This window comes from Haplochromis burtoni, unplaced genomic scaffold, assembly GCF_018398535.1.
Source record: "Haplochromis burtoni strain Fernald_Lab_line unplaced genomic scaffold, NCSU_Asbu1 Contig_429, whole genome shotgun sequence".
Lineage (NCBI taxonomy): Eukaryota > Metazoa > Chordata > Actinopteri > Cichliformes > Cichlidae > Haplochromis > Haplochromis burtoni.
The window spans coordinates 97,959-109,696 of record NW_024582790.1 but is presented as its reverse complement, the minus strand read 5'-3'; the positions used below and the strand labels follow the sequence as shown (position 1 = coordinate 109,696).

General features: G+C 41.2%; 2 protein-coding genes across 6 annotated transcripts in view; one reads left to right on the top strand and one right to left on the bottom strand.

Annotated features, from left to right (window-relative positions):
• dmtn (dematin actin binding protein) overlaps positions 1-9,017 on the bottom strand; it is a 15,796-nt gene extending 6,779 nt beyond the window's left edge. Inside the window, exons 1-8 of one of the 5 annotated variants that reach the window (XM_042213251.1) lie at positions 8,559-9,017; positions 4,822-4,910; positions 4,565-4,663; positions 3,798-3,846; positions 3,372-3,452; positions 2,804-2,947; positions 2,064-2,132; positions 263-371 (exon numbers count right to left, since the gene is read on the bottom strand). In XM_042213251.1, coding sequence (XP_042069185.1) covers positions 263-371; positions 2,064-2,132; positions 2,804-2,947; positions 3,372-3,452; positions 3,798-3,806 — 412 coding nt within the window. In that variant the 5' untranslated portion in view covers positions 3,807-3,846; positions 4,565-4,663; positions 4,822-4,910; positions 8,559-9,017. Of the gene's footprint in view, positions 1-262; positions 372-2,063; positions 2,133-2,803; positions 2,948-3,371; positions 3,453-3,797; positions 4,223-4,564; positions 5,193-8,558 lie in introns of those variants that run through there. The other 4 variants (XM_042213249.1, XM_042213250.1, XM_005945044.3 and 1 more) reach the window with 4 other exon arrangements.
• A 1,616-nt stretch (positions 9,018-10,633) lies between these two features.
• The window catches only part of pbdc1 (polysaccharide biosynthesis domain containing 1), a 23,302-nt gene continuing 22,197 nt past the window's right edge, over positions 10,634-11,738 (top strand). The window contains exon 1 of the mRNA XM_005945045.3: positions 10,634-10,732. Within this exon, the coding sequence (XP_005945107.1) occupies positions 10,703-10,732 (30 nt within the window). The 5' untranslated portion in view covers positions 10,634-10,702. The remainder of the gene's footprint in view (positions 10,733-11,738) is intronic.

Here is an 11,738-nt window from a genome sequence, read left to right as displayed (position 1 = left end):
ATATTGTACATATATTTATTCATATAACTCTGGTTTACCCATTCTTATATTTTGCTTGTTCTTATGTTATTGTATTTTTGCACACCTCTGTTGCTTGTGAAGCTCGCACACAAGAATTAGTACCTGCACATGTGATGTGACAGTAAAAGTGATTTGATTTGAGCGCACAAACTCAGACACATGGCCGCTTTGCCTTCAGGGTTGAGAAAGGTTTTAGGGTTAATGAGTCCTGACAGCCCTCAGGTGTGTGTGTGTGTGTTACCTGGTCGGTGGAAATGCTGCAGGCTCGTACTGATCTTGCGTCCAGCCTGCAGCTGCAGCGTGGATCCTCCAGGAGAACCGCTCTCACTTTCTGCCCTGCGCCCCTTCACCTGGAAGCAAACAGAGTCTTTTAACCTTTAACAGCCTGACAGGTGAGCTCAGACCAATCAGTGAGTCAGAACGTCAGCATGGGTCACGCGATTGACCGTGAGAACTTTGTCTAAATCAAAGAGGCCCATAAAACAAAGCTGCTGCGTGGCCTCTTTGGCTGACAGGTGGCTGTAGTGTTCCTTTTTAAAGGTGTTTTCCTTTGGTGGATGATGTAATCCAGCTCGTCCAGCTCATGTTCTTGTTCACACAAAAACTGGACAGGTTCATTCTGATCCCGTATAAACTTTTAATTTAATTGGGGTGCAGGGGGCACTGAAATTCACTCAAAATAAAGGAACTTTAAATAATTATATTAAATTTGTTAATTTTCATTGTTTTTGCTTCTTCACTGACCTGACAACAAATCATCATCATTTACAGAAACACTGTGGACGATGTCCTTAAGTCATAACATTTAAATAATTTCAAAGAAGGTAAAAAGAAAGACTATTTAAAAATCTTCCAATGTGATTTAATGAGCTGGATTTGCTTTAAGTTTTAATAATTTATTTGTCATCTACTATGATTGTATTTATCATTCTTAACTCAAAACCTTTTTTTAAACCAATGTCGTGACTTTACTTCCCAGCTCACACTTTTTTATATAATTGTTTTCTGTATGAATAAAAATTAAAGTCCTAAATATAAACATATTGCATGTATGACATGCAATGCATCATAAATAAACTTACAAAACAAGTATTTTAATGCAAGTATAGGACAAAGTTTGAAAACTGTAGTCCAGGTGCAAGTTTTTTATTGTCTTAAGTTTATCAGTTCTAGTTTTCTTCGTGGAATAACTTTTCTTTATTACATTTTTTTTTCTTAATTTTGCATCCGGCCTGGGATCAGGGTAATCCTGATATTTTGGAAGTCATCCTGATCCTGTTCCAGTGTTTTGAACAACACAAACTGAAGGTTTAATCCAGATAAAAAAGCTGGACTGGATTACTTGATCTTATCCGAACATGTAATCCTGTTTTTCCTTTAAACAACACGATTTCACTTTTGACCAACTGGACCTGTGGAACATGTTTGTGCTGTAAATCTTAATTAAAGTTAAAAAAGGACCCAAACTGAGTGATTTCTGCACAGATGTCCCGTCCTTTAAATCTGGACAGAAACGGAGCTCCTATTTTGTTTTGCCCTTCGCGCTCTGACTGAGGGGAGTTTCCAGCCGTCTGAACAGAGGTCCTTCTGTTCCCCGGCTAGCGAGTGTCACGGTTTCAACACTGCGGTGAAGACAAAGCTGCGATTAAAAGCTGGACGAGAACAAGTACAAACCACTGTTTTCCTAAAAAGCCGAGGTCGCGAACCACTTGAGGTTTCAGAAAGGTCAACGAATGCTGTGGCACCAAGAAATGAACCACCAATCAAAGCTTGTATTTGAGTCTTATCGACCACAGATGCAGGTCTACTCAGTGTCACAGGGTCAGGTTAACTCGTGGGCAGGGCTTTGTTCCAGACTCCAGGTCACCGGACCAGAGCATTAAAGAAAAGCCTGGCCTGAATGAACAAGTGGAAAATGTAAGCACTGCCACTTCATTAAAAACAGTTTATATCCCGGTGGCCTGAAGGTGTAGAAGAAACCGGGATGGAAATGAATAATGGAGCTGGGTTATTACCACCAGCATGGACTGATGAGGGCTTACCTCAGGAGACATGGTTGGAGACATGGTTGGAGACAAGGCTGGAGACGTGGATGGAGGAGACAGAGATCTCTGCAGAGAACACAGATATGAACAGTCATCATAGATGCTGCAGGAATTTAATAAAGTCCAACAGCTGCAGGCATCAAACACGCCTCAGGATTACATTAGTGTCAGTAATGACCTGTTAACACACACACACACACACACACACACACAGATTTTTTCAGCTGATATTCTTTTAATAAATGTGCACTCAATAATATAGAAAAAACCCTGTATAGTATGAAGAAAATTAAAGTTAAAATCAAAAAACTTAAAGCATATCTATGAAATATGATCATTAAAAAGTAAAAGTTTCATCTGATCTTCCTTTAAGGATTATTCCAGATTATTCCTTTCCTCTGACTTTAAATATGATGTCAGGATTTTAATGACAGCATATCAGCGCCATCGAGGGGAAACAGGAAGTGATGTGACTCCAGTTTTTTTATAAATAATTTTTTATAAATAATATTTATGAGAAAAGTGTTAAATTGGCAGGAGAAGCTGAAATGGAAACTGTCTGTTCTGATTTTGTCGGCTGTCCCTGAACGCTGCTGTATCAGTGCTGTCAGTCAGGGTCAGAGGTCAGCTCACTTGACAAATGGACTAGCAGCAGTGTTTAAGTCAAATATTTCAATTTCAGGGTTGAAAAGTGAAGCAGTAATGTTCCTTAACTACTAAAGAATCCAAACCCGCACCTCTCTGCGTGGCGGGTCGAGCGGGGAGAAGCTCAGGTGGGGTTGGTAGGTCATCAGGTCCGGTCTCTCCACCTGCAGGATGGCTTTATCTCTGGGCAGTGCCGCCAGGTCTCTGTAGCCCACCACCTGGTCATTGACACGGGCCTGACAGAGGAAGTTCTTTATTTACCAAGAGCACTCCAAGTATCATCACAAAGATTACTTAAAGATACAAATACAAGTACTCCATGTATAAAAGTGTTTAATTTCACTGGGTAGGATTACAACTGGTTAACAGCTCAACATAAAAATTCAACATTCAACATAAAAATAAAAGAAGAACTAAAAGAACTAAAATCATCTGATCAGAGCTCAAATTTCAACAAACAAAAAAATCGTACATGCAGAACTTTGACAGTAAACGCTGCCACCTTGTGGTGAAAGTCTGCATTTTGCAGAGGTTTTTACAAAAAGTAAGTTTACTAAAAGTAGAAAATGTCAGTAAAATAAAGTAAATGTGTTAAAATGATGTTTCCATGGATGAAACGAGTAAATAAACATCTGAACGTCTGAGCAGGTGTGACATTACCACAATGCCCGTCGCCGGAGACCCCGGGGTGCTCGGGCCCCTCGAGGACGGCAGGTTGACCGGAGTTACCCGTCCCTCCACCTGCCAAACAGCCAATCAGAAGAGACAATCAGGAAGTGAAAACAGTCCAGTTTATTGGCACCAGCTCAAAGAGCAGGTGAAAACCACAAACAAACCAGAAGGAGAAGAAGATCTGACTCGACAGCAACAACAGCTTGTTTCAGACAGATGATGGTCATGAAGGATTATTTTGAGCTGTGAATCATGCAAAGCTGCTGCAGTGACAGTACATCCACTTTAAGGTGTAAATGAACTTTCAGAGTGACAGACTGCTCACTGAGCTGAAGTCTCAGTGTGAACCTCATTGTGCAGCAATATTTTAGGTGTAAGTGTGGTGATGATTAAGCTCCAGCAGTGACTCATTACCTTCTGCATAGCTGTGGACACGGAAGTCGCTCCGACCTGATTTAAGCAGCTGCAGAGGAAAAACAGAGAGAGGGTTAGTGAACGCATCAGCTGCTCCAACGAACGAGCTCGACTCATCTGATCCAGAATCAGAGGAAGAGCAATTTCTCTCACAGCACAGCCTCAGACATGATGTCAACTCGTTTCCTTCCTGAAACCACTAGAAACATCCAGGAAGAAACAGAGAGAAGGAAACAGAACAGGAGGAAGGATGCAGGAAGAAGCATCGAGGCATTCTGGGGACTTTGTTTCATATCCTTTGTTTCCTTTACCATTGACATCGATCAGCAGAGTTTTGAGATGATTTTCATTTTATTTTATTTTATTTTTTTTGTTTTTCAGAGTTTTGGCTGCATTTTTTAAAATTTTTTGTAGTTTTTAGTTCTTTATTTAATTTCTTTATTTCTTAATTTCTTTATTTTATTTCTTTATTTCTTTATTTGTTGTTGTTTTTTTTTTAAAATCAAAAGTCTTTAAACCTTTAAGAGGCTTTTGTTGAAGTTTTTGGAAAACATTTTCAAAACTAATTTAAAATGCAGTTTCTGTTTGTTTTTCCTTTGTTTTTATTCTGTTTTATTTTTACTGTTTCTCTTAATGTTATTAGATAAGATAAGATGACCTTTATTAGTCCCACAGGTGGGAAATTTGTTTTGTTACAGCAAAAGTGCAAAGTTATGTAGCAGAAATGATTGTTTCATGCTTTTGTGATGTTTATTTTTTTGACTTACATTTCTCAGTTTGCTGTCTCCAGTAAGCTCTCTGATTGGCTGCGAAGAGTTTCAGGAAGAAGACGCAGACTTGTGGTGCTGTTCGGGTTGCCGCGGTGACTTCAAGATACAGTAAAGTGAATATCTGAATCTTTGTGTTGATGCTGAAAGTCTGACAGTGATAAACGAGCTCGAGTGTATATGAAGGTGCTGCAGCTTTGTGAGGATGTGTGACAGCGTCCTGATGACGAGCGTTCAGCGTTAAAGGTGTTACTCACGGCTCAGACGGTGTTTGGAGCTGCTGAGGACGGACGACTGCTGGAGAGTCACAGCGAGGCTGTCAGAGGGGAGGGGGCACACCTTCTACCTAAACAACATGAGAGTTGGGGGAGGATATCCTCCATCCTTCCTCTGACCGTCCCCCACCACCTCCTTTCATCTCGTTGTCCTCCTCCCTTCCTCCCCCTCCCCTCTGCTGTTTATCAGCTTGCCCAGCCGGGCGACGCCCAGCCGCTGCTAACGGCTGCTGTGGTTACGCTTGTCCTCAGAGTCAGCAGAGCAGCTTCACCCTCCCCCCCCTCCATCGCTGTCCAACCATAAAATCTGACACCAGATCAGTGAGAGGAGAGCGCCCTCAGCTGAACCTGATCTGTGAACATGTGTGAGAGTCACAGTGACGGTTCTCCTCCAAACGTTACCCAGGAGAACGCTCAGATCCTTCTGCAGGAGGTCAAACAGTATAAACTCATCCAGCAGCTTTAATTTATCTTAAAGGCCGAGAAGAAACCTGCTGCAAACACCTGCTTCTGTTAACGAGCTCCTTAATTCAATTTATACAGCGCCAAATCAAAGCAATGGCTGCCTCAAAGAGCTACCGTGAGGTAAAAACACCAACAATCAGATGAACACCTACTTGCCGATGGTGAAAAGGAGAAACTCCCCTTTAACTGGATGAAACCAGGTTCAGGGAGGAGGGCCCATCTACCATAACCCAGGGGAGGGGGGGCCCTGAAGTTTAATGGTGGCCATGGCTTTGTTTTGATGAGCTCACAGAATTTGTTCCTGTTTCTGCTCGTTTTTTGGTAATGATGGAGTCAGACCATGGGGTGAAGTCATCTCTGGTTGGACTTGATAAATCCCACCTTGATCTTTTTGGAGTACGTCTGTACCATTAGGAAGAAGGAATCTCTAAAGGAGAAACCAGCCTCCTTCAACTCAGTCAGCTGACCTCCGACTTGACCACCTGAAGCAACCTCAGATCTGCCCACACGGGCTGGTACAACAGGCCCGAGGCATAATGGGAGCATCACTTCTTACCCTGCTGCCCCCCTCGCTCTGGAGCAGGGTAAATCTGGACCAGCCCATGTGACCTTCTCCCTGTAAACTCCTTGTTCTGATTGGCTACACTGTTGCTAATGATTTCCTGATTTAAAAAAAAAATCCAGTTTCAAACATTTCCGGTGACCTCAGAGATGATGGTTCACCTCTGCCCTTCCAGGGTTTTTAACACGTCTGATTTTAGCTTCAGTTTCTTCATCACTGTTTTCTTTGAACAATGCACGTAAGATCTCCTGGGGCCTCCTCTGTACCCAGGACATGCTGGAGAGATTGTGTCTCCAGATAAGCTGGAGGAGGTGGCCAGAGAGAGGGATGGTCTGGGTTTCTCTGCTTAGGCTGCTGCCTCAGCCATCCGGCCCCGGATAACACAGCATTAATAACATGAAGAATGATTTATCCTAAACTTTTAAGGTGGACTCAGTTTCCTGTTATCACTGTTTTTGGTGCTTTTATACATTTTAGTTGTTTTATTGTAATTTTATAACATTTGCTCTAATAACCACGTGAGGCCGCCTTGACTGTATCTTGAGTGTGTTTGCACAATAATGATGAAGGCCGTGTCTGAAGGATGGAGGACAGTGAGCAGCTGGAAGTGAAATGTTTAAACACGAAACATCTAAAAGCAGGCTGGCTTTGATGAATTATTCTTTATTAATGTTTCCTGCTTTAGTTTCACTTCATTATGTTTTATGACATTTTATTCTTGCACTGAGCAGATTCGGGGATTAGGTCGGTTTTTCCAGCAGGACTTGGATAGAAATCACTCGGTTTGGTAATGAGAAACTGTTGGGAGGATTTTTCACCACTGTGAAATCCAAAAAACCCCCAATCAAATACAAATGAAATAAGGACAATTAGGAGATACCACACACAGGCTCCAGGAGGGACGCCCTCTGGAGCGCTCTTTTTTATTTTTCAATAACAGGGATCATTTTTGGACATTTTATTGTTTTATTTCTGTAGCTCGTGGTTTAAATCACTCTTCACTGCTTTTCTCTGCAGGAAGCTGAGGCTGCAGTTACAGCAGCTTGCTGAGTAAAAGTACTCGGTTACTTGACTGTGCTGAGTGTCTCTGAGGACTGACAGCAGGCCGAGTGCTCTGTGTGGCTGATAGTCTTATCACTAAGAGCTTTTATCTGCCATTAGCCCAAGCACACACACACTTAAACACACTTTACAGGCGCTGGGTGGATCCAGGCAGCGGCCTGCCTCACATTCACATCCCAGCAGCACACAGGCCGGAAACTCATAGACGGTCTGCAGCATGTCAGCCATGCTTTCACTGGTTTTCTGTTTGTTTTCTGTTAGAAAAAAGTCCAAATGTGTCATCTGAACAGAAAACAAACAGAAAAATGACTCAAATAATGAATCAGATCATGAAAACAACTGCAGACCAAATACAAGTCAAATGAGAAACACTGGAAGGTTTCTAACTGAGAAGCTACAGAAACACTCAGAAGGATCCACCACGGTGACTCTATCAGAGGAGTCATCACCACTCCGCCTCAGAGAACATCAGGTCTGACCCTGAACTCCAACCTGATTGGCAGATTCCAGGCACTGACTGAAAGCTTCTCCATCTAAAATCTGAGATCAGATTTTATTGGGAGCTCTTGGACTCATGATCGTAAACAACCAGAACCAATAAACCAATCAGCTGATGAATCAACAGCTCAAATCTAAGGAGCTAGGAGAAATCGACTGGAATTCTGTAAGTTTCCTGAAAATGTTTCAGCTCCCATCCCAGAAGCCTCTTCACTCCAACAGTTCAGTGATGATCAGTAAATGACTTCCAGAGACTGATCCAGCTTCCTGTTAGAGAGCATTTCACCGATTCTGACATTTTGTGGATTGAACAGATCGAGTTTCTCTGATTAATCACCGATAATAGAACTGATCAGTGCCAGAGCGTCGCAGCTGCTCTCAGAAGGTGTCCAGGATCTCTGAGAGCATGAGGAATGTTAGCGATGATGACGATTGGTCCTCAGCGGCAGATGTTTGGGCTACGATTGGCGTTCTGGCTGCTTCAGCGCAGCCTTAAATGTCCCAGATGTTAGCTCTGCTTTGACATCATCACCACATCTGGCCCAAAGAGCAGCTGTTCTACTATCTCTTCAGACAGCCTCATGAATCCCTGACTGACTCAGCTCGCCTCTAATGGGCCAGGTGTAACTTTCTGACCAACAGCTGAGCCATAAATACCAAACACACCTGCAGCTCCTCTTAATCTGTTTGGAGGTAAACGCTGAGCTCCTCCTGCCTCCTCCAGGAGCAGCAGTAGCATTTTCATCATTCCCTCATGTTTTAGAGACTGAAGCAACTGCTGCTCCCCTCCTGGAGGAGGCTTTAAACCTCCTCATCATAATCATTTGTCTTTATTTTCTACATCTCACAGAACCCCCCCCCCTCCATCAAAACATCATACCGACAGATCTCCTTCCTCCTCTAAGAGGAGCAGAGCCGGTTGAGGCCCGAACACACACGCACACACGCACACACTGAACCTGAGACGCTGTTTTTTATTCCGAGCTGAGGTGCAGCGGAGGGATGAAGGAGCTCTGCGGTCATGTGGCCGATCTGAGGCTTCATTACACGGAGGAAGAGGAGGGTGAGGAGGAGACGAGTGCGTCTGCAGCGACGCGAGAAAAACAGAAAAGCGCACAGAGGGAGATCTTACCTCCGAGCAGGAGAATCAGGCTGACCGGAGATGAGAGGAGAGGAGGCGCTCCGTCCTCACAGCCCCGACAGGAGGAGGAGGAAGGGTGGAGGGAGGAGAAAAAGGAGGATGTGGCGGCTGGCTGGTTTTAAAGCCCGGGCTGGGGGCTGCTGTGACCCCAGACGGAGGAGGAGGAGAAGGAGGAGGATGTTTTCCTGTTGCCCGGGTCGGTCCACTGTGGAGCTCCGCGGGGGGAGGAAACGTTTGTGACGTTCGCATTAAATAAAATCATAAATACGTAAAAACAGGAGCTCAGCACCGAGAAACCGAAGCTTCATGCTCCAACCAATCAGAAAGAGCCAGAAAAAAACACCAACCTCACCTGATTTACCAAAAAAGACACTAAACAAGAAACATTTACAGTGAACAGAGGGAACTCTTTATCTGATTAACACGGGAAAATATTACGTCTGATTACAAAAATGACAGCACAATGTACCACCCACTGTGGAAGCCCAAGTCTGCCAAAACAGCAAAGCCACTCCCAAGTTTTTATTTAGTTTATTATTTTTTATTTACAGAGGATATGGATTTTATTTATTTATTTACATCAGGTACATTTTTCAGATCAAATGTCCAAATGTTGGCCTGATGGTGTGAGATACTACCAGCACTGACAATAACAATAACATGTTAAATATCAGTGTTCATACATTACGTAATTATAGATTCATTTGAAAAACAATTAGACAAATTATTATTATTTTCTATAATTTGTAATATTTACACATACATAGACACATATCATAATACTTTATCATGTGATATAGTGACAGCCCTATTTTATAAAATTCTTATAACCACTTATACCTCACATCTTCAGAGTTGAGGAGTCAAATAACAGCATAATAATATTTTTAATCATCACAAAAAACTTAATTACATTTTAAAATAATTACAACATTTACACATTTTGAGATTGCGGTTTTAGGGGAAAAAAAACATTTGGTTCAATGATATTACTTTTTTAATTTAAACAATTTTCATAAACTGTAAGGATATCCAAATTCTTAATTTTATAGCATAAAATGAAAATAACATAATAATAATAATTCAAAATTATGAGATCATGTGATCTGAGACTGAAACATTGAACGTTTTAAACCACAATTAAATCTCTTTGTCAATGTCTTTGTATTTTACTACTGTAATCATATTTTCAGTTCATTGGTCCTGTTTATGTCTGTTTACCATGATAATATTGTGATTTAACATAAATCCGTTTAAACGTTACTCTGAATAAAAAAAACAAAAAAACACAAGCTGTTTTGGACCTAGAAATGAAATTCACTCAGTTACCACAGGGGGGCAGCACAGACTGCAGACTGTATTAGTGAGTAATTGCTTCAGATTGATCACTGTTATTTTTTATTTTCTTTAAATGAAATAAATTAGATAAATAAAACATTTAACTAAATATTTTCACGTGTTCATTACATTTAGGAGCACAAGATAACACAAGATTACATATGAAGTAAATTCATAAAATATTATCAAAAATAAAAATTAGATCCATATAAAAATGAAAGCAAGCAGTAACAAACATAGTTATAAATGGAATTAATTTAGATATAAAGAAACAAAGACAGATTATAATTATTTATTTATTTTAACAAAAACATATATAAGCAATCATATAATTTCTAATCTCATTGATGGTTATTTTAAACAAAGACAGAAATGTTTAATATAACATTTACACAATGAATTTAATAAAGTAATTATCATATAATGTTATATACTTTTCATTCAGTTTTATTTGTTTAATTGTTATTGATTAAATTTAATAATTAAGTAAAAAATAACAATTCACTGTTTTTGGTTTTGAGGGCAGTAAATATTTTTTTTTTCCTTTTGTCACTCATTTTTTTCATTTTACCCTCTTTGGACTTCTCTAAATTTAATTTATTTAAAATTAAATAAAGATAAAGTGGCCCTTTAAATGTTGTGACGTGACACGGTGTTAAAGTTGAGATCAGAGATCGTAAAAAAAGGTGAAGAGTCACTGTTGATGCGTCGCTGGGACCCACGCAAGACACTGCGCATGCGTGAAGTCTCTGACAGTGGTCCATCTTGGCTTCGTAGACGATCTTCGGTTGGGAAACATGGCGTCAGACAACGGACTTGCCGTTCTGGTAAGACTTTAACTGTGAAAACCCGTGCGTGTGTGTTCGTGTATTGGTGCTGTTTGTGAACTGATATAACGGAGACGCTGAAATGAGGCAGAGATATGCGCGGTTTATCGACGCAGCTCGAGATGGTTAGCTAACAGATAAAGGTAGCTAGCTGAGAGAATCACACGTGCTGAGAGAATCACACGTGCAGGGAGCGATGAGCTCTGACCTTTGACCTCTGTGTTCAGCTCGCTCACTGATAAAATGTTTTGTGTGATAAAAACTGTAGAGAGTGTTAGGGCTGCTCGCCACGTGCAACACTGCTCTGTGCGTAACGCCGTCACGTGGTAAGTGTGGGTTTGTTTATTCCGGAAGTGAGAGACTGATCACCTGATTTCTGTTTGTGTTTATGAACAAACAGCTGAATGTTTAAAAAAATATATCTAAACTTAATGCGCTTATTTTATTTTTATTAGCAGGAAGTTGATCAGAGGGTCGTGGTCACACAGGAAGTTTATCAATGTCAGGCTTTGTTTGAGTTGGCTCGTCTTATAAAACTACTGTGGTTATCAACTTTCTCTGTTAATATGGGCCCTCTGCATTCATTTGTGGCACAGAGAGGTAACATACGATTTGAACTGCAGTGAATGATTTTGTGTCTGAGCATGCTCAGTTGGACTGCTTGTTTCTAAGGTGATAGCTGCACATTAGAGCTCTGAGACTTTAAATGGAACCAGTTTAAAGCTTCCTGTCCCACAGCCTGACAAAGGAGACGTGGAAATCAGATCAGTGAATGAATGTGATTGGTGAAACAGGTATCCTCCATCAGAGTGCGACCTGCTGAGGTGTGATGATGAACGCAGGGGGTGGAGTTACTGTTTGAAGCCTTCTCTTCTTGCCTTTTTCAACGACATCGGCCTCTGTGACATCTGACTGCGCTGCCTGGTTATCGCCCAGGTCAAAGTCAGGACGTACAAAATAAAAATTCAGAGATTAAAAGTTAAAGCAAAAAATCAGAAGTGTGTGT